Source organism: Gigantopelta aegis, chromosome 6, assembly GCF_016097555.1.
Source record: "Gigantopelta aegis isolate Gae_Host chromosome 6, Gae_host_genome, whole genome shotgun sequence".
NCBI lineage: Eukaryota > Metazoa > Mollusca > Gastropoda > Neomphalida > Peltospiridae > Gigantopelta > Gigantopelta aegis.
Window position 1 is genome coordinate 36,235,657 of NC_054704.1, and position 23,084 is coordinate 36,258,740.

A 23,084-nucleotide genomic window follows, 5' to 3' on the forward strand; every position below is an offset into this window, starting at 1 on the left:
TTCTAAAACAGAATATAACCTAACATACTCCAGTATTTTAAAACACACATAAAAAGCTCATATGCAGTATAAACATCAACATAAAAACAATTTAAACATATTTGTTGTGGTCTTATCATAGCCTGTGTTTATTTTTTGTTTACGTGTATATCTCAGTCATCTATTAATCTTCCTTATCTCCCTCCGTTCTCATCGTGCCACACACCCAGCTGTACACAGATGTAGAACAAGTTCAGTGTCATTGCGAGAAAACCGCCATCCATCAAACAGACTCGCCCCTACAGACGGATGTACAGTAGAGAAAACAGTCCATACTCTTTACAAACGCCAGAGGGAATCTATCACTGGAACATGGATGCCAGGTGCAACATACGTCCTAGTCATACTGTGTATATTAAAGCATACATCTGAATGATGAACAGGGCGATGATGGTTATCATTGTCATTGTGGTGACATCATTATCATCATCATAATCATCATTAGCCAGAGTACTCTCACTGGAAGAGAGCTAGATGGACATTTGGACGGTCCGTCAGTGGTTCCATTGGAAAGAATTGGTCATATGATCTATTGCTTCTATTGTTATTATGTCACCGACATCATGTTGGATTGTTTATTCTCAAAATCATACCTCTCCATAATAACAAAACAGATTTTCAACGTACAATTCTTAAAAATACCTCTCCGACAAGAGCCCGTGTCCATCTCGTGCGTGTGTATGTATGTGTTCCTGGAGATAAAGTAAAGTTTGTTTTGTTTAATGACATCACTAGAGCACATTGATTTATTAATAATTAGCTATTGGATGTAAAACATTTAAGAGATGTAACCCACTACATTTTTCCATTAATAGCAAGGGATCTTTTATATGCACCATCTCACACAGGACAGCACAAACCATGAACTTTGAACCAGTCGTGGTGCACTGAAATAGCCCAATGGGCTCACTAATGCGGATCGATCCTAGACTGACTGCACATCAGGCAAATGCTTTACCACTGGGCTACATCCTGACCTGGAAGGAGATAAGGGCAGAGTTGACTTGGGGAAAAAACCTATGAAGCAAGTGACAACAACATTTAATGTTGCATACAGTAGTACACTGACAAAAAAAACAAAAAAACTACACAACTCGTTTAATGATATAATAGTAATTTATTATGGTTAATGGCTTTCAAAGAGTAAATTAATCATGATCTCTCAACAAGATGACCTCGACATGCATACAGCCCACATGGTAGCTGGATCGCGAGGCTCACTCCCAGATCACACCCACTCACAGGCATTTATCTACAGCAAGGTCAGTTCTCAAAAACACACTAATCAACATGTAAACCAAATACAACAACAATCCACCAAGTCGTCTCATGGAATGCTTTCTAACAACAGCAAAAAACCCAGAAAAGTCACCAATAATGTATCTTACCAAAAAGCTGCTTAAATGTCTTAAACTAGAATATAATAAAATGTATGATTGTTAAAGTCTAGTATTTCATTCACAGGAACAGTAACAGTATATACAGAAGAAAAAGGAATGCATTGAAAATAAATTGGTAAAGATCACTTTGAAATGTTCTCTTTAAAATGGTAGTTTAGACCACCTTTCTTTTTTACCCAAATAGAGTATCAAATACTAGCCTTGGCTTGCGAACAGAACACTAAAATGAATAACCTTTTTTCTTCTTTTTTTTGATGTAAATATAGTGGCTAAGCACCGGTTCCAATCTAAGAGTTTTAATGATGAAGGTGTAAAGCCAACACACAGACTCATTACATTGACTTTTCTCTCTCATTAAACACAGCCCTGGACACATAGTTAAACTGTGTGTTCAGGACAGCATGTTTGAGCTATACATGGTTGTGTTGGTCCAAATGATATGATGTGACCTAAACAAAATGACCTTTAGAACTCCATGAACATCAGTTTTGTACTACTTTCATCAATATATCATTTCAGCTGTTTTCTTTATTGTCAAAAATTATGAAAATAATTGTTTACGTCATAAGTTAATGTTAGATCAGTAATTTGTTTACTAACATGGCATGCAATTTGTTTAAATTTAATTATTTGTCTTAATATATAAGAATGTGGGAGCTAACAAAGCTATACAGTTCATAGTGTGTAAAGTGGTTTATACCTCCATGGACATCAGTAATGATCACAATCAATTATTAAATAACTATCTTGTATAGATGACTTTGTTTCACAACCATTTCCCTTCAATAAAGAATTAAATGTGAAAAAAAGAATTGTGTCAAAATCTTTCATTCTCCCATGGAGCAATGGGAATTTAAGTAATGTCAAATATCTCCATGCTCATAATTCTGTTTAAGATGCAAGTATAACCATAACGCAGATATTACTCAGAAACATTTGTTCAGAGAAAAGTTCCCTCGACAAAATAATAGATGCATGAATAATTCAAAAAGTATAAAACCGCTCTACCACACGCAATGACATGATAACTGCCTGACTTATTATTTATTAAACTAGGCTGACAGGCTTCTTAACTGTGTCAAATAAAGGTATAAACATTTTACTTCCGCAATTAGGAATCACATGACAGTTGCAGTGGTGATATAATGGGTATTCTGAAAGGTAATATATTGTGAAGTATACATTAGTAAAACCAGGCGTTAGTTCCTTTATAACCCTTCTGTACACAAATGTATCTCTTACCTCTAAATAAATAATACCTGTTTATACATAAAGGCTATATCTGTCAGCATTTTTGTTAACTGTTTCACTGTTCGACTGTAGTCAACATGCCACATAAAACAGCATTAGTAAGTTGCAAGCCAAGTTAAGAATACTTTATAAATAATAAAACATTAAATTATTACAAACCAAATAATTTGTGTGAAATAATGGCTAACAGCAAGAAAACACACAATTTATAAATATATTTCAACAAATATTTATAAACTATTGCTAATTAGTTTTATAACATTAATGCACCAAGAACAGCAAACATTATTGTTACCAACAAATTGATGACTATTTTTTAAAATTCACCATCACTCTCCATTATTAAAGATTAAATGATTATAACAGTGTTGAGTATCTGCTACATTATTAATATATGGCTGGTACATTTTACATGTTTGGTAGTGCTCTCACTGTTATCACACTGAAAGTTTCAAATGATAAAGAGAAACAAATATTACATAAAACAGGACTTTTTTTTAATACACTGACAACATTTTGGCGCACAAACTGATCAACCAATTTTGCACAAATTAAACCTATAGTATAAACAAATAAAACTATATCTATATTCTGGTTATATATATATATATATATATATTACTGGATGTTGTTACATATAAACAATTTCTGGTAATAAATACTATTAACAACATCAAAGAGTAACAAATTTCATTGAAAACTGCTAAATTTATCAAAGAACGGTTTTGTAACAACAAACTAACAGTGATTTCAAATTAGTATCGAAAACATATTATTAATAATAATAACAATACACGTTAGTTTCTGATGGAATGTTAGAAAAGTGAAAAAATAAAGCAGAGTGTGATCAATAAACACATCACATTTCGGACTTCAGTAAAAATTGCTTAAATTCCATGGTAAGTAATATATATCCCAAGATCATGAATTATTATTGGGGAAGCAGACACAAAATAATAAAATTTAAGAAATGAAACTGGTCACGTAGATTGCATTTTGAAACATGTTTAAAATATAGATCGGGTTTTATACAAACGGCAGATCACACACATTTATCCTACTATAACTTCTTTGAAATAATACAATAATAATGAATTATATTTAAAAAATAAAAATATGCACACAAACTTATAAATACCTATTCACAATCTCTTTAGGTGTAAATATAAGAATTAATAATAATAAGCATAATGTATACCAGACAAAATAACTAAACATAATACTAGTATACAGCATAACTAGAAAATTTCAACCCATTTCATTAACTCGGTAAATGTACAGAGAAGAGCAGGTAGTAATTTGAAAGGAATGTGTGGTAATTATATATTATCATAACTGTATAAAGTCAAATACTAAGATAATGTTAATAACAGAACAAATCAAACAAAACAAATTAGAAAAACATACTAACACCAGCAACACAACATAATACCAAAATAGCACACAACATATTTAATAGCAAAAACGTTTTCACGATATAATTAGTGATAAATAGCAAATATTTACGAACAGAAAAAACCTTCCAAAACAAAACAACAGCAAACACTTGTGCATTATTGCTATATTTGATTAATATTTTATGATACCATTCCCACTTATAAACAAGAATTTGTGTATGGACTATATTTGTTACATAAACATTTCTTCCTTTTTTTCTTTATATTAACATACAATTTGCATGTAAAAAGTGAAAACAAACACAAATGTATTTTGTGTTGGTTTAACTTTCCAAAATTAAAAGGCAGGAAAAGTTGCTTTTAGTCTTACGATTATACCGGCAGTTTCAGTGGAGAAGTGTGTTACCCAAACATAAAATGGAAAACCATGCAAAAAGTCATTTTTAACTCATTAGTTTTTGTTGTTAGTCTATTATGATCACAACCATGAAATAGTTTGCCTCTATGTACATGTTTTAACACGACTAATACATCCTCACACATGTACTCATAATAACATATCTGTTTTCATCTTGGTTGGCTTTTAATATGTTATATAAATAACAACATTTAACACACTTGAAATGAAACTCACAGATTGCATATGGTACTTTACAAGTTTTATTTGAAACATTCAAAAACAACCTTATTTACATCTACTAGCGAAGATCAAATGATCTAGCTATGTTACTCTGCATCTTACACTATTAAGAACTATAATGAAATAATAATAATACACAGACTCTTTAGCGGCATCTGGTAATGTATTAGGAAAGATATTAAAACTATGACAATGATGTATTAGACCTTGTCGTTTAAGGGGAGCTATCACTCTCACTCACCATCACTCACCTGAGACTAGTTCAAGAAGAGCAATCATTAGCTTACCGAAGCATGTTAATTTATATGGTATCAATATGGCAATATCTTAAATGACTTCCCATGATTTAAGTTAGGTGAAAAAGTAATCACTCCCCTCAATTTTCTTCATGGTGAGGTGTGCTGTATTAGCGGTATACACAAGCAACAGTAACTATCGAACATAGCTTTTAGATTTTAGGTCTTACTTAGATAAATTGATAGCAAAATATTGAGAATATCAACTAAAAGATATCGCCATTTTACCAAGGTATTATATATAATCTTTTGTTTGGTGGGACTGTGGTCCTGTGATATTTTGTGATGTCTATCAGTTGGTATACTAACTATAACAGTTTTCACCTGATGTAACACAATTTTAATCATACTAATTACACCATCATTATGAAATGAACAATACACAATGATTTTGTAGTAATATTTCTCACAGTATAAATACTGGGAGAAAAACTATTAGACATTTAAACTTTTTTTATATTTCTAATGATAACTATGCAATAAAAGGGCTTTATTGTGGTCCTAATTATCCATACACAGTATAAATGTTGGGAAAGAAATGTATTATACATTTTTAAAAACATTTTTATTGATAAGCTTGTAATAAAATAGCTTTTTTATTGTCCTAATTATTCATACACTGTCTGATGGTCTTTTGTTTGGAAATAATTCAAGATGACAAGCTAATTTTTATCTCTAGTAAATTTGTAAATTAAAACAAAAAAAGCTTACCTAAATAATATAATTCAATGAAATATGTCACTTTGCTAATTAAAATGATAATATCAAACAAAGATACTAAATTAACACATGTAACTAACATGTTATAAATTAACACATGAAAAACAGAAGAAGAAAAAAAGAAGAGATAACATTACATGACAGTTATAAAGACATATATAACAGTAAAGATTCTCAGTACACGTACATCTAACATATTACTGATCTACTGTGGACTAAAACAGGTATATATACCAGGTCCAATGCTTTTCAAGTGGACTCTGGATTACTCTTTCATGTTAACTAGAGTCAACACCGTGAACATTATAAGTACGTACTCTGGTACAAATTCTCATCATGGAACTGATGGACGGATTTTCATCAAACTTGATATGTAAAAAGTTTCATTTATCAATTTCTCACAACATGTATTTGGTGACATTTAACAAAAAACCCAAAACATTATAATAATATCTCTTTGTGAATGATGATTTAATTAATAATACTAAACAGGCCAGGTAGTTGGCACAAAGTTTAACTCCGAAAGTAAAAATAGTGAACATGAAACACTATAAATAACAAATAGTTGCTATCTTTTTACACAAACTATTCATAGTTGCTACAACATGAAACAACTAAGAAAACAAAAACATTTAAAAAAAAAAGAAATAAAAAAAAGATAATCTCTTGAAAAACTTAACCAAAGTCCAATTTACAGAAAACTAGCCACAAATCAGAGATTTCGTATTACAATTTACGGATAATTTTATTGAATAGGAGTTAAAAGGTAGAGTTTAAAACAGAGGCATGCAGAGAGTTCGTATTACAATTTATGGATAATTTTATTGAATAGGAGTCAAAAGGTAGTTTAAAACAGAGGCATGCAGTGTCAATTGAATTTCTTGTGGGATAATTTTATTGAATAGGAGTCAAAAGGTACAGTTTAAAACAGAGGCATGCAGTGTAAACTGAATTTCTTGTGGGATAATTTTATTGAATAGGAGTCAAAAGGTAGTTTAAAACAGAGGCATGCAGTGTAAACTGAATTTCTTGTGGTAAGATGAAGATAATTTACTTATAATTAATACCGTGGTCTAAATAAACTTTTATTCAAACCAGCTAACATTTTAATTTAGCCAATGCCAACACTTCAAAATTTCAATAAGATTGTATAATGCTTTCATTTGTTATGACATTTATTGCCTGGTTTTAAACAAATGTGCTTGAAACACAGTGCAGAATTAAACCTCTTCTAAACCATTAACATGTTTAGTGGAAGTTGATTGGCCAATACAAATCACCATGGCTCCCTTTTATCCCTCTGTAAATTAAATCATCATATAGATGGGATTTATTGATCTAATATTCAAAACTAATCTAGTTTTATTTAATAAATAAAAAAAATTAATAAAAAATGTTTGTGTTTTTTGGGGGAGGGATGGGGCAGTTGACAAGGTTCCAGATGGAACATCCACACGTATACTACTACTGAATTAATCTGGGACTTATTGTTTGTAAGAAATGGAGCTAAATGCAAGAACCTAACATGAAGCCAAACACATCTGATTCAGTCCTTTATTTTGTCCTGTCTGTGGAAAAATTCTAATCAGGCCATCTTGCTAACAACCAGGGGCCGAATTCACAAAGGTCTCTTAGGCTCTGCTAGACAACAAAGCATCCTCTTTGCAAGTCTTTTAGCATTGCACTGTGAGATCGCAAAGTTGCGAGAGTTTAGTGAATTAGGCCCCAGAATTCTAAACATATGAATATCAGCTTTCTCAATCAAAACGTATTCAATTGTGAATATAGACCTGGACCCAGTTTTACTAATCGATCTTAGCACTAAGATAGCCTAAAGTACATAACTACCTTATGCACTTAAGGTGATTTTAGCACTAAGATCGCTTAATAAAACAGGCCCCTGTACTTGAAGTAAAATAACATTTCTTTAAACACAATTTATATTTATGTGTACTTATTAAGTAAAAACAGAGCTCTAATCTATAAGCATATGCAGATCATTCCACACGTGTTTTGAAACTGTTACAACTTCAGCTTTATATCTCTAACCTAAGAATTTTACCACCAACTTCTGTACATATTATTACTTCCAATCTAAGTCTTTAACAATAGACAGTAACACTCATATCCAGCAGGACTAGAAAACCAGTTTTACTGAATGTCGTCAGTGGTTACAACTGATCCTTGTCCACCAGATAATATCCTATCTTTAAAACAAAAAATATCACACGGTGATGCAGTAGCTGGCCGAGTCTCAGAAAGATGTTGTCTCTTGGTGATGTAGTAGTTATCAGTCAACAGATTGATGACAGTAATACCCTGTGGTGACTGTGCAGTGAATGGCCGAGTAGACTGGCGCTGTGGGCGACTAGCTGGAATGTTTGTACCGGTCCTGATATTCATGGTGCCACTTGTTGAAGTCTATGTTAAACACTAACAAACAGCCTGTGGCCAGTCCTGCAATTAGGAACCTTGAAGAAGAAAAAAAAGGAAATGGAGAAATATACACTTGCAAAAAGAACTATTATGTTAAGTGTTATTACAGTAATACTGTTAGATGTTTTAAAGTAATAAACTGGCCTCAGTAGCGCTGTGGTTAAGCCATCAGACTACATGCTGGTAGGTACAGGGTTCGCAGCCCGGTACTGGTTCCAACCCAGAGCGAGTTCTTAAGGGCTCAGTGGGTCGGTGTAAGGCCACTACACCCTCTTCTTTCTTACTAACCACTAACCAACTAACAACTAACCCACTGTCCTGGACAGACAGCCCAGATAGTTGAGGTGTGTGCCCAGGACACTGTGCTTGAACCTTAATTGGATATAAGCACAAAAATAAGTTGAAATGAAATAAAAGTAATAAGCAAGTCAAAGTTACCACAGTTTCAAAACACTTTTAACATTGACACAGAAATGTCTCATGTTTTAGCACTATTTTTATATTCTGTTCTGCACCTTCATTAGAGATTTATTTGTGAGAAGACATTAGCTAAAATATAAAATCATTTCTTTTCATTTCAACTTATTTTCATGCTTATATTCAATTATGTCCTGGGCACACACCTCAGCTATCTGGGCTGTCTGTCTAGTGGGTTAGTTGTTAGTGGTTAGTGAGAGAGAAGAGGGTATAGTGGTCTTACACCTATCCACTGAGTCGTTAAAACTCGCTCTGGGTGGGAGCCATTACCGGTCTGTGAACCCAGTACCTACCACCATCAATAAGAATGATTTATCTACTGATAGACGTGCAAAACAGCTTATTATTACCCATATGTTTAAAAATATCTTGGTACATATCAAAGTGTTACATCTCACTAGAACGCCAAGTGAGACGTAACACCTCAACGTCATATGATTGGCACACTACGACCTTATCGAAATGTTAATATAAATATAAATTGATATCGATTGATGGCTAATAAGATATTAAACTCACTACCATTTCGTATCATGTTTATGTTCCTTGTGAAATAATTTTCAGTGTAGCTCGTTAAAGCTCATGACAACTGAAAACGATTCCACTCAGGACATAAACATGATATGAAATGGAAGTTTGTTTAATATCCTATAATTATGTTTAAAGCCCGTTGTACAACATACAGACAGATCTGGACTTACTTGTGATCGTGAGTGAGAGCCAGGGTTCGGATGCTGCTGTCACAGGTTGGGTATGTGTACAGGAGAGTGAAGTCATGAGTTCGCCACACCTCCACAATGCCTGGGTCTCCACCCAACATCAAGTACTGTCCGTCTCGACTCATTATCATAGCCTGAAATTAATGAAATGTAGAGCAACTAAAGCATACATATATACATTTACTGAACAAGTTTTACTTAATTCTGGCTTCTTAGCATTGCGTAGTTCGCTTTCACGCTATGAGGTAATTTAACGTCCAAACAAAATAAGCTACGACACCTCAGGCTTAATTAATATAGATGCATTTTCAAATCATGTTACCGAGATATTCAAATGTGTCTTTCAATGCACTGATTCATCCTAATTTATTTCAGCTGGCTGTTGGAATAACTCACCAGGCCCAAAGTTTGCTAGAGGCCAGGGCCCTGTTTTACTAAGGAAAAGAATTCAGCTATGTTAAAAACAAAACAAACAAAAAACTCACGAAAAGCTAACAGGACTTTTCAAATTTGCAGCCATTTAAGATTTTTCTAACTGCATCTTTTAAGCAACTAAAACTAAGTATTAAATAACTGCCACAAATATTAGCATAGGACCACAAATACATTGGATATAAATATATATATATGTCTGTATATATATATATCCAATGTATTTGTGGTCCTATGCTAATATTTGTGGCAGTTATTTTTAATTTTCATTTGTAATATGTACATTTTTAGTATGTATGAAATTATTGAGAGGTAAAATCTGGTTTGGGCTACTATAAATATTAGGACGACAACAAACACCTATTTATACAGACACTGATATTTTAAACAAAACAATTTATGTAATATGCAATTTTCGACATCAAAGGGCTCTGTTCGTCAGACACATCTTAAAATGGAAGCAAACTCAGGATTGTCTCTTTAAAACATGAATGTTGCTGTTATTGAGAAGAACAAGTCAAACTATCTCCTCACCTGAATGTTGTCTTTGTGGTCCATGAACCGGAGCAGTTTGCCGTTGACGCTGAAATTGCACACACGAGTCTGGTCATAGAGGACTATTATGAACGCCTCCCGACAGATGAGGATGGTACACGGGGTGCAGCACGAGTCGGGGGGCTCCAGGGATCGCAGGAGATCTCCACCCAGGGTGTGCACAAGACACGGACCGTCTGGAGATAATATCATAGACATTAATGTAGAAAAGGAGAGAAATAATGTGATGCATTCATAAGAGAAAGTCATTATTCCAAAGTGAACAAGCATTCTGAGAGTACTGCAAAAGCAATACATGTCCCTTTTCTCGTGTGAAAAATCGCCATGAAAGTCAAATTTGATCTGTAACAGTACATGATAAAGCTAAATACAAAATTCTATCTCAGTATCTTCAGGCATTACAACAACAACAAAAAAGTCCAGAAAACAAAGTCACATCTCCTAAGTTCAAAGGCCATAACTGTGAATTTTTTTTAAACTGCCATGAAAGTATGTAACAGAACATGATAAAGTTCCACACAAAATTTCAGCTCAATATCTCAAGGCATTGTGAAAGAAACATCTGAAAAACAGACAGACAGACAGAGATGAAACCTATAGTCTCCTCTTAAAATGAATGAAGTAAAAAAGATAGTTTGTTTTTGTTTAACGACACCACTAGACAACATTGATTTATTAATCATCAGCTATTGGATGTCAAACATTTGGTAATTTTTTACTTAGAGAAGAAACCAGCTACATTTTTCCATTAGTAGCAAAGGATCTTTTATATGCACTATCCCACAGACAAGATAGCACATACCACAGCCTTTAATATACCCGTCGTGGTGCACTGGCTGGAATAAAAAATAGCCCAATGGGCTGAATGAATGAATGCAATTAATATTTAAATACATTTATTAAGCCCTCACCAAGTTATTATTAGCAGAATATAAATACTGACAAAGCTTCATGGACAAGGCTTGTTACCTTTAGATCCACTAAGAACAAGTCCTAGTTCTGCAAGGACAGCAACACAGGTGACCTCCGTCTGATGACCAGTCAGGTTGGACTTAGGGGTGGGGTTGTCTACACCTACAAGAACATCAGAACAAATACTAAACAAATCTCATAACTCGTGAAAAGTATTATCACAATAACACAAAAAAAAGAAGAAGGATTTCCTAAAGAAAATACTGATGAAATCTAGATGCATTTTCATTGTGTTTCAACAGTAGAATCTCAAAGGCTTAAATGTGTAAGAGTTGATTCTGAACAAATTTGGTTTTATTGGTTTATAAATATATTTGAGTTTGTATTAATTTAAAACAAAATGTTTATTATTTTCTTATCAGCAACATCTAATCATAAGCCAGTACTAAGCCACAAATACATTCAGGATTTCATTAAGACATGGTTTAAACTAAACACAAGATGACCATATGATACATGATACACCCATCAAAAGTAGGTCATGGTGACCTAGTTATGGTACGCAGCTGCAGAGCCATCCCAAGTTATACTTTATACACCGTTTGGTGATCCTATATGAACTGATTAGAAAGAAATGGCCCTGACAAGGATTTCCTTTAATGTGCAGTAATGTGTGAAACGTAAATAAAATGTGTTGAGTGCATCGTTAAATAAAACATTTCCTTTCCTTTCCTTTAATGCGTGAAAAGTAGGTCGTGTTGACCTAATTATGGTATATGGCACACCACCATCCCAAGTTATTCTTGCATGCAAGGTTCGATAATCCTATATAAACTGATAAGAAAGATATCCTCAAGAACAAAACGTTTACGGATGGATGGAGATACAACATCAAACCATCATACTACCCATCAAAGAAGGGCTTATAATAAGTCAAAGAATAAGGTATGCCTTGATGCTATAAATTCATTGTAATTTGCTCCACTTAAAACCTGAATAACAAATAAAACCAGCTTACTTCCATTGTCGCCAATGACTGCCTGCATTTTAGAGTTGAACATCCACACCATGACCGTGCAGTCCTTGGCTCCAGTCACAACGTAACAGTCTTGGTTAACATTGGATTCAGACCGCGCTATGCATGTGACAACATCAAAATGGCCAAATACCACCTGAAGAATCTTTGCTATACAATAAAAAATAAATAAAATCATCAAACAATACAATAAAAACAAGATTAATTTCTTTTTCAATATCACATACTCATTTATCAGGACTGTCAAAATAGCCTGCAACCAGTGAATTTCACTGGCTTAATTGCAACTTTTCGTCCAGCTAATTTTTACAGTCCAATATTCTGACAACATTACAGATTAATTACATTGTTTGGTAAGGTATATAACACAGCCACCTACTTTGAATAAACCACCTTCAACATAGAAAAATAACAAACACGCTGATTTAAACTTACTATACTATTAACTCTATTAATGAATCAGATTTAATTTATATATTTAAGAGATCACCTTGGGTTGTTTTTGGTTTTGGGGGATGTTTTTTTAAAGGTGGCACCATCTATGAAAGTGAAAACTGAATGTACCTTTTACCAATACTGGGCATAAGACCCTGCTGACTACAATTAGTAATTGGCCTACACATATTATGTGCTAGTATTATATATACTAGAAATTACTATTAATACAGGAATAATGTTTTCCTTCCATTCAGCACATCCATGATAATTGTATATTATATTACACACCAGAATCAGCAAGAAACAAGCGAAAGCTTTTGTCCCAGAATCCACAGGCAAAGATGAACTTGTTGTCTGTTGTTACAACAAAGCTGGAATGTGAAACCGTGAGCCGCTGGTCGAAGTTATCTCCCAGAGATCGGCGCTGCAGGCCAGTGTTCATCACTGAAAACAGGGGAGAAGAATATCAGTTGGTAGTCATAGGTAACAGTATAATTACAGTACAGCAGATAGTATCTTCAAGTCGTTAACTGATGTTAATTATTAATAACACAAATTCAAAAAGAAGCAAACACAAAATTCAATTACATTTTAAAATGATTCATTGGTGTTTTACAATGTTTACAAACCCATCAAGTTTAGTATAGAAATCATAAGAATAATGATGAATCATGCCTTTTCAATGACATTAACCCCTCTTAGTGGGAGGAGTGTGGTGGCGTGTTGTTAATTCTAGTGCACTATAATTGGCTTTATTAAACAAAACTCGTATGGGATTAACAAAAGATTTTTTGGTTGCGTAAGTAAAAACATCAATGTATCTTACAAAAGCAAACAAATTTTTTGTTTTGTCTACAGGGCTCAATGCATATGTTATTTTACTTGCTGCTGGCTAGTAAATGACAAATATTCACTAGCCAAATCTTTTTGTTCCCTCGCCAGAGTTTTACCCAATATATTATTTTGTAAAATAAATGTATGGCAATGCCCTCAGTATTCGACCACTTGAAAAACAGAAATAGATCAAAGATTTGTTTATTCATTATACTCTGGTTAGAGCCTGATTTGAGTGTCGCAATGAACAGTATACAATAATTGACCAGACGACCCAGTATTCAATCACTTCCTAATTAACCAAGATAAAACACAACTCTGAAGTTATGAACATTTATTTACATTTATAATCTGCTACATGTATATAGTGCTTTCGGAAGAAAGATTGTTTACCCTAGGCCTACTGTGATTGTTTAAAATACTTTGAAAAAATCTATGTACTGCTTAGTTGAAAGGAGTATAAAAATACACTGGTTGAATACTGATGCCGTTGCTCCAATATTTGTTGTTATACACAATAGGAAGTCTAAGGAATACTAAGGAATATGTTCAACTTTTTTTTTTTTTGCTTACTAGGCCCAATATTTGGACTCGCCAGTTGGCTACTACTTTTTAATAAACAGTCATCTGTTAACAAAAGTTACTCACAAATGTGAGTGTTTTACTTGCCATGTCTACTCAATCCAAGACAGGAATATAGTCGTATGAAATAAGGTTTTGTTTACACAGTGTTCAAGCTCATTTATGCCAAGAAGTATGTGTGGTCTTGATTAATTTTTAATTGTCTATAACAAATAAATGTAAAAATAGCAAAATATGGCACTTGTAACTATGATATAGTACCTTTAATATAAAGGAACGACCTGTTGATAAAATCAGAAAAGAAACTCACCTAGCAACTGATCCATGGCTAGTGGCAACTGAGGTTGGTTTTGTGGGTCTTGTTTTTCAGATGAAAAACTTGTACTGCCACTCTGTGCTGTAAAATCAAAATGGGTTGTTAAATATCAGATCCTTTTAGCATAAACACTGAAATGAGTAAGAATCACCAATGACATATATGAAGCATAAAATAGACTTAAAAGGTGAATCTTTTAGTGATATTAACTAGATCTACACAAAACTTTGCAAAGGATTTTGCTGGATTAATTACAAATAACATTACAATGGAATGAAATTATCAAAACCATTCAGCTTTTAACAGACAATAATAGAAGAAAAAAATATATATATACTGTAAGTCATGAAATGTTAGTGTGCATAAAATGTTAGCAAATTTAGCGGGGTCATAAAGAGACATACAACACTGTTCAAAAAAAACTTTTGTGATTGTTTTGTCTGTGATTAACTGAACTCGCAACAATGGTTACATGCTATTGATTAAACCAAAAGGATAGCAAACAAGAATAGTTAGTTAGCATGCACATAATTACTGCAATTGTCTCCTAAATTTAGGTTTTTGTGTGCTGCTTAACATAAAGATTCGTCAAAAAACATTATTTCAGCTGATCCTACAACTTAACCTTCTGAGTACTGCAGGCGAGATATCTCGCCCGACGTCACGTCAGTCAATATACTATACACTGTATACAGTGCATTCCCCAATTCACACGCCGGAAACGGAAATATAATTAAAGAAAAAAGATTTTTTTTCAAAATGGTGGCTTTTGTTTTGATTTTTTCAATTGAAAATACCTTGAAATTTTGAGTTCAAAAAGTGGTTTTCGGCAAGTATTTTCGCTTGACAACAATGGCGGCACGTCGCGGTCATTTTCAGGGATTGATAGCCGATTGTCACAGCTAATTTGATAATAAATTTGATTGTTTTACCAACAACGAAAATTACCAAATATTGCAATATGAATCGTAGTTCGGGTTTTAAAAAATATTCTGGTCAGAAAACCACTGTTATCGGGAATAATGGACATAAATACTGGACAGCTGGCCACAAATGCCCGTAAGTAAACGCAACTTTTTCGATTTTTTGCCCAATTTTAATCACCATTAGCCGATCTAAAATAATAAAAATTACAAAAAAAAGACACGAAAATAATACTTACCGATTCATATATGAACTTTATTTCATGTATTTATAAAACATTTAAGTGAATATATGTGAGTAAAAATTATAAACTTGTACCCACTCAACGTGGTTTTTGTTAAAAATTAATCCAGTAGTCTAAAGGTTAAGCTTGTTCTTTTTTAATTTTCTGATATGACGACCTCACTAAAATTCTGTGTCGATAATATGCCACTTACTTACATTTCACTAAATTTTAAGATCCCTGATATTTTATGGTTTACAGTGTGTATATAAATCACCAAGTTATTTGTCCCAAATTTTCACACAAAACATATTACATCTTGAAAACCATTCAAACATATCAAACGTGATGCATGTACTGACGCTGGTAGTTGTTGTTCCAGCGGTTGATGGCGAAGTTGTGATTGCAGGTGATGGTGATGACGGCGGGTAGCGTGGACGCAGGGTGAGTGTTGGCGCTCACGTGAGTCACAGGTGAGTTGGACAGAAACTTCATTATCATGCACACATCGTCTTGCACTTGCGAGAACATCATTGGACTCTGAAATTACACAGACACATTAACTTAACAACAGAATGAACCGTTAAAATTATACTAATATTTTAACTTCATGTACAATATATACCATATAACAAAGGAGAGGTATATTTGCTTTGCAACACTTCATAACATTTTTAAAGAACTATGGCTCTACAGTATCTATCTCATATGATTATGTTTATACTTAGTCTAGCTGGATGAGAGAAACCCCACTGCCGCCACATCAAATAGCAGCAAGGGATATTTTATAAGTAGCAGCAAGGGATCTTTCACATCCAAGGCTGTTGATGTACCAGGTGTGAGTACTGGTTGAACAGGACCCCCCCCCCCCCCCCCCCCCCCAATGGCTTCACCAAAGGCGATCAATCCTACGACCCATTATACCTCTGGTGTGCACTCTACCAATGAGCTACATCCCAACAGAACAGCTATGATACATTTTTGTTATTTATATAATAATACACTGCAAAAGTAATGGTTTTATTAATTATTATTACTGTAGTCATTATACACACACAGGCAACATTTTGTTTTCAAAATCTTGATTACATCGGTAGCAATATTTCTAGTCAATTGAAAATGAAAGGTTTTAAAATTGTGTAGCGATCTCTGAAACTTGTGTAGCGAATTGCAAATCGATACTGAACAAAATGTTCCCCGACACATTAAGCATACAGCCATTTAATTCATCAAGCCACAGCAAAATGTTTGTATTAATTTCTTAATAAAGGCAATAATAACAACAAAAGTCCACTATCACAATACTAGTAACTTTCTATGTCTATTGAATTCTGGCACTAGTTACAGATTTAAAACAGAACTAAATACAAATAAACAGATATACTGTTACTATATAATACCACACTTCAAGCTGTGTACTAGAGTACTTAGATCAGCCCAGTGCACAACTAACATTTTCTCATTGCTGATGTTACAAAATGCTATTTGTACTGTATTAATTTTGTTCATAACCTCATAAATGTAACAGAAATAACAATTCTTAGACAAATATATCAGTCAGTGTAAATATTTTTAAAACAAAAAGAGCTTAAAAAGTAAAATGGTCATGATAAACCATTTGAAATGAGTTGGGACCTGAATGATCCAATGTTAATGTGCCACATCATTTATATAGTGTCAATATGTGTGTGCAGTGCTTCTGTATTTTATCATCACATGAACCCCAAATCATTACAATTAAAGTTCTCCATTTTCACTTTTTGAAACTTTTAATCTCAGACAAGTTGGTACTAAATAGATTTAATTTAATCAAAATATTGGTAACAAAACCTGTATTCTTAGATTAACATTATTTTACAATCTATGTGTTAACACTAAGGTACTAATACTCACCACTAAACCATGAGCACTAATCTACTAATTAATCTAATAGAGGTTCCATTATTTTTTCTTTCTTTTCTAAAGTTAATATGTCATGGAGTGAATGGATAAAAAGTTCTGGTATATTTTGATTAAAAGCATGTATACATGTAGTACAGTAAAATATATTTTCAAAGCTTATCCATTATATATTATCTAAACATGGTAAAATATATTAAACATGGCAAAATATATTAAGCATGGAACATAAACGGGATAGAAAATAATAGTAATAAATAATCTTACAGTATGAATTTATTTTTAAATATATATATATACCTACATCAATAATAGTAATTATAATTGTATTTACTTGCTTAGTATAAATTTAATGAAACAAATACAGAGCTATAGCTGTAAAAAATGAAAGAAATCGTTGTTAATTGTTTTTCCCACCAACCAAACTAAAATCTAAGGACAGAATTAACCACCACCAACGTAGGTATTAACTGCAGTGACTCCAGGTGTCTAAGCAGTTCAGTTTATCTACACACACAATTAAAAACAAAAAAGTAAACTTCTGATAGAGTGAGTTGCAACACTGAAACCCAACACAACAGAAAAGAAACCTTTCCCAACAGAAAATGTATTTTTTCAACCAATAAAATAAAATAAGTCTGAGAGACTACATATTAAAACCACAGAATATTTCTTTAAACTAATGTTAAAACTAATATATTTTATTATTATTATTATTATTCCACAATTTGCTTTTAATTCACAAATCTGCATACAAAAACAAAAATATTTAAAAACATTTTCAATATTTTTCAATATACAGTAGTCTCACATAAAAATAAATGAAACAGTTTAAGAAAAGAAATGCAATCCTTTGGGAAACCTTTTTAAGTATACTTCTATTCTTACGATCCTGAATCTTTTCTGTTAGCTGCAAGAAAATCAGTAAAGCAATGCATGTTAATTGTCTGGTGTTGGGCTGTACTCACCACTGATTTCAAATCTAGTTTCTAAATAAATTAAACACAACATAGACTTAATACCATCAACTTTTTTCACTTACAAAAATTTAATTTTATAATATATGTACCAAAACATTTTGTTTTGTAAAATTGTTTTCTGTATATATGTTTTCTGTCCACAAAATAGTTCTAAATTACAATTGTTTAATATATTATATTATTATATACATTTAATGTTTATTATATATAGCAGGAGGCAAGTAAAATGTACAGTTACAATTAACTTAGTTTAAAATTATTTTAATATATACAATATGATATGAATATCGGTAGGTATTTTGAATTAAAAGTTGAACAATTTTGATGAATACCATTATAGTTACTGCAGTAATGCTTATATTAGTATAAAATTATACATAAAAGTAGAGAATGAGCTGTTATAAATTAAGTGTATACTCATACTACTCACTACAGTCAAAAAGAGTACTCAGTGCTAAGTAAATATTTATTTAGTAAATATAAAAGTTAAAATGTCACTTTCACATTTCTGTTGAATTCAAAGTACTTCAATAAAAATGGTAACTGCAATATATGTTGCACCATTCCAATCAACAACAAAAAATGTGACGATTGCTTCTATAGCCACCAACTGGCTGGTATTAAAAAGATGAGATTTGTTTAATTGTTGTCTATGGTCAGAACCTTTTTTTAACATTCGTTCATTTATTATTTTTATTATAATCTACAAAATGTTACAATATAACTGAAAGGTACAATGATTTTCATTGTAAAACTTAACCACAAAATAATTTATGAGATTATTCTTCTACAAGGACTAAGTAATGTGTACTCTGTACATCAGTAGTTAGATACACATATGGATATCTAATATAATGGCTGATGGAATTGCTTCAAAATGCAGACAAATTTGTATTTCTAAAAACTGTTAAAACTGAATGGGGAATAACTACAATAACCAAATTGCTATGAGGAACTATGAATTATCTGTCCCTTATGAATTAATATGGTACACCTAAATCAAAGGCTCTGGTAATTCACAACATTTCATAGCTCATTAGTCATTCTCTAAATAGTGAAATAAAATAACTAATAAACTAAACTGCAAATAAAGTAGTAAGCTACAATATTCAAAAATATTAAGAGAAATTTAACTATAAAAAGTGTCTATGGAACCAGGGGATAGAACCCAAGCTTATGAAACTTTAAATGCAGGGTTAAATAATAGTTGATTTTTGTTTCCAAGTATTTCACGCAGAGAGTAAAAAAAAAAAAAATTAAAAGGACAGTGTTGCTCTTCAAAACTTTTTTAGATATTTAGTCAAGTTAACAAATCAGCATACTACTTCTAACAACAAACTTGTGAACACACACAGACATCAACAAAAAGCATGAGGTTACATGTTTAGGAGGCTTTACAATGACACTGTGAAGTTACAGGATTTAGTCCAAGCAATAACATAATCAAAATTGCTCAACAAAATAGCTCACTTAACAACATAAGATACACCATACATTATTAAAGATTCTAATTCAACACATTTTTAACAATTAATCCAACCTAGATTTGCTCAAATTTGGAGCAGAAAAAAAGTTTTCAAACTGTGAATTTTCGGAAGTCGAGATCTATCCAAACATAAAAAAACTAGGGTAGTGTTTTGTAACATTGGCATCACGAAGACAGTTTTACAAGCAGACATATTGCTTATCGAGTTGGTTTAAAGCTAATTGAGCATACAGCATTCTTAGTTAAGAGTACTGTAATGGTTCTTCTTACTAAAAATCAAACAATGTTTAAAAACAGCTGAAATTAACAAAAGGAATCCTAACTTGTGTTTTGTCATTTGCCAATAAATATCATTGGTTTAACAGTTCCGAGGTTTTCATTTTGCTTACTGCTAATAGGTCACCAATATAACTATATCTTCAACAATAGTAGTGCAATCCCATAAGTGATGCAATCTCTAACCACTAGAATGCCAAGCAAGCCATTCTGATTTTCTGATCTTCTATGCCAATCTAGTGCCTACTACAATTCACACCATGACAAATCGTTTAGGATCATCTCAGTTTACAAAACATTTTGGTGCCTCAAAAATCTAAAAAGCTGGATTTAACATATATTCAGACATACCTATTTAGTTCCAAAACATATGTGTATGCAAACAATTCAGAGTAACATATTTAATAACAGACAAAAGTCAACCTTCCAACTAATGCAGTGTAATTTCCTTAATAATGTATAAAACCAAAAATAAATTTCCTGCAAAACCTACATTGTAAATGCATAAAACAGGCTTTCATATGGCACTCAGAATTAATTAGCGTTTAATTTTAACTCTCAGAAATGGTCTTGATTTGATAAGACATGCTTTTGAATGCATTATGTTGTAGCTAAAAGAAATCTATCAAATGAAGACTACAGGATGCTCCACCAATAGTGCACATGGAGATGATATTTAGCAATTTGTCATGGAATGAGCTGAACAGCTGGCTGTAACTAACTTCAGTACAACCCTAACTTACAAGGTGCATCACAGAGCTGCGGGGTGGGTGTGGTTCGGTCAACAGTTGTGTCGGTGTTTGACCAAAACTGCATATCTGGCTCTTAATGGCCTGTAAAATCAAAGAAAACATCTTACATACTAGATTTAAAAGAATCGACAAAAACAATTTAATTTAAATAATCTTGTTAAAACAACAATACTAATCAATTATTGTTTTCAAAATCTGCTTTTCTGATAAATTATTTTAATTTTAGTATTAAATCTTCATGACACGGAAATGGCACTTGTTTATCAATTAAATGCTACCTTCATCAAATCATAATAGTAAAAGATAATTTTTTTTTTTTTTTTTTTAAGTTTTCAAAACAAAAACAACTGTTTGTAATATACAACTCCTTCCTCTGGTATTATAAAATTACATGTCAACATCTAGTTAAAACTAACAACAAAAACAGATACCAAAGAAAAATCAAAAGGTGGCAATTATTTTCAAACCTTAACCAATCTTATTATATACGAGTGAAAGGCATATACAACATAGAATATTGCATATTTAAATCAACATTCGTCGTAGCACATCCCATGTTTATTGTGTAGTCACACACATTAAAATGAACACAATATACCTCTGCCATGACTGGGTCTGACATTGCCTCCAGGTTGACGCTGCCCTCGTAAGTCAGATAGTAAAACACATTAGTCGCTCGCACTGCTTCGGGACCTATACAAAACAATGAAAACACATTTAACATTGTCATTTATCACATTTACTATCACAATAATGTGAACTTACTGATTAACAGCTTTAGCATGGATTAATAAAAAGTGCAGAAAGCTATTTTAATATTTTAAAGATGTTTTTTTCCCCTGGACCCCGATTAACTGACAATTGGATGTTGTACCCGACACAAAATCCAGTTTCATGAAATTAAAAAAATGAAAAATTCATAAACTATTATATAATAAAATCTGCAATATGATATGAACTAACATACATGTGTAATGAACATGCTCTGTTATTTAACAGGGACTGATATTAATGGTGAAATCATACAAGCAACTGGTAAATTAAGTGTGGCATTTTGTTCAAATTAAGACTGAGAAAAAAATGTAACCATCTAAATGTAGTATTTTTAGCTATTTCTTTTACTATATGAAAAAATATATGAGGCTTAAAACTACCTCTCTGTTTGTATCCAAAAATCAGGTCAATCCAGTGGTGTAGCTGACATGACACAAACTCTGACTCCAAAGCCTGGACAAAAGGAATGATAATCATCACAATGGAAATTCGGTTAAAAATAACAATATCTCAAATTAATCAGAAATATTTTAGCTGCAAACAAGAGATAATTTATAGAAAAATGTATAGGAAAATACAACCTGAATCTCTGTATGATTAATTTAAAATAATAAAATTGAAAAAAAAAAACCCCACCAACCCCCACCCCAAAACATATCAATTCATTCATTATGAAAAGTTTTTTTTTCAATTTTATTATAACCAAGGGGTTGCTTATTGAAGTTTTCCAATATAGCAGATGACAGGACACCACAAACTAGCCTTTGACAACTGAATCCTGGAGCACTGGTTGGAATGGGAAATAATTCCCTTGTCCCACCGAAGACCAATCCTATGACCCATCACGCTCCAACGACTGTCCTACTCTGACACTACATCCTACTCCACTATCAAACAAGCATTCATTTCAGAAGTACAAAATCTCAGTGTAGTTACATAATACATGTACTAGGCTCACCATTCTGAGTATTCTAACAAAATCTTCCGGTGACTTGGCCCATGGTGGCAACTGGACATCATCCACAACGTAACCATCTTCCTGCTTGCCAAACGTGTAGCTGTTGCTGTTAGACAACATCTCAGGTAGTGTGTAAAATTCAGGGATCAACTCCTGAAAAATAAAGTTTAATGTTTCGTAATTTTAAATAATGAATCAGCATTGGTCTCCCATCTTCACAGCAACTTAACTATATTTTTACTCATCAACAAGCATTCTGAGAGTATTGCTAAGGCAATACATGTCCTCTATCTGGTCCAACAAATTTTTGTATCTCCTAAGTTCAAGGGCCA

At 32.5% G+C, this 23,084-nt stretch overlaps 1 protein-coding gene across 5 annotated transcripts in view; it reads right to left on the bottom strand.

Annotated features, from left to right (window-relative positions):
- Window positions 1-1,141: 1,141 nt before the first annotated feature.
- Window positions 1,142-23,084, bottom strand: part of LOC121375173 (neurobeachin-like) — a 120,873-nt gene continuing 98,930 nt past the window's right edge. For 2 of the 5 annotated variants that reach the window (XM_041502454.1, XM_041502453.1), the window contains exons 44-56: window positions 22,753-22,905; window positions 22,175-22,247; window positions 21,619-21,713; window positions 21,012-21,101; window positions 18,389-18,436; window positions 15,990-16,167; window positions 14,475-14,561; window positions 13,037-13,192; window positions 12,293-12,460; window positions 11,332-11,436; window positions 10,342-10,538; window positions 9,358-9,509; window positions 1,142-8,214 (exon numbers count right to left, since the gene is read on the bottom strand). In XM_041502454.1, the coding sequence (XP_041358388.1) occupies window positions 8,112-8,214; window positions 9,358-9,509; window positions 10,342-10,538; window positions 11,332-11,436; window positions 12,293-12,460; window positions 13,037-13,192; window positions 14,475-14,561; window positions 15,990-16,167; window positions 18,389-18,436; window positions 21,012-21,101; window positions 21,619-21,713; window positions 22,175-22,247; window positions 22,753-22,905 (1,605 nt within the window). In that variant the 3' untranslated portion in view covers window positions 1,142-8,111. Of the gene's footprint in view, window positions 8,215-9,357; window positions 9,510-10,341; window positions 10,539-11,331; window positions 11,437-12,292; window positions 12,461-13,036; window positions 13,193-14,474; window positions 14,562-15,989; window positions 16,168-18,388; window positions 18,437-18,494; window positions 18,516-21,011; window positions 21,102-21,618; window positions 21,714-22,174; window positions 22,248-22,752; window positions 22,906-23,084 lie in introns of all 5 variants that reach the window. The other 3 variants (XM_041502457.1, XM_041502456.1, XM_041502455.1) reach the window with 2 other exon arrangements.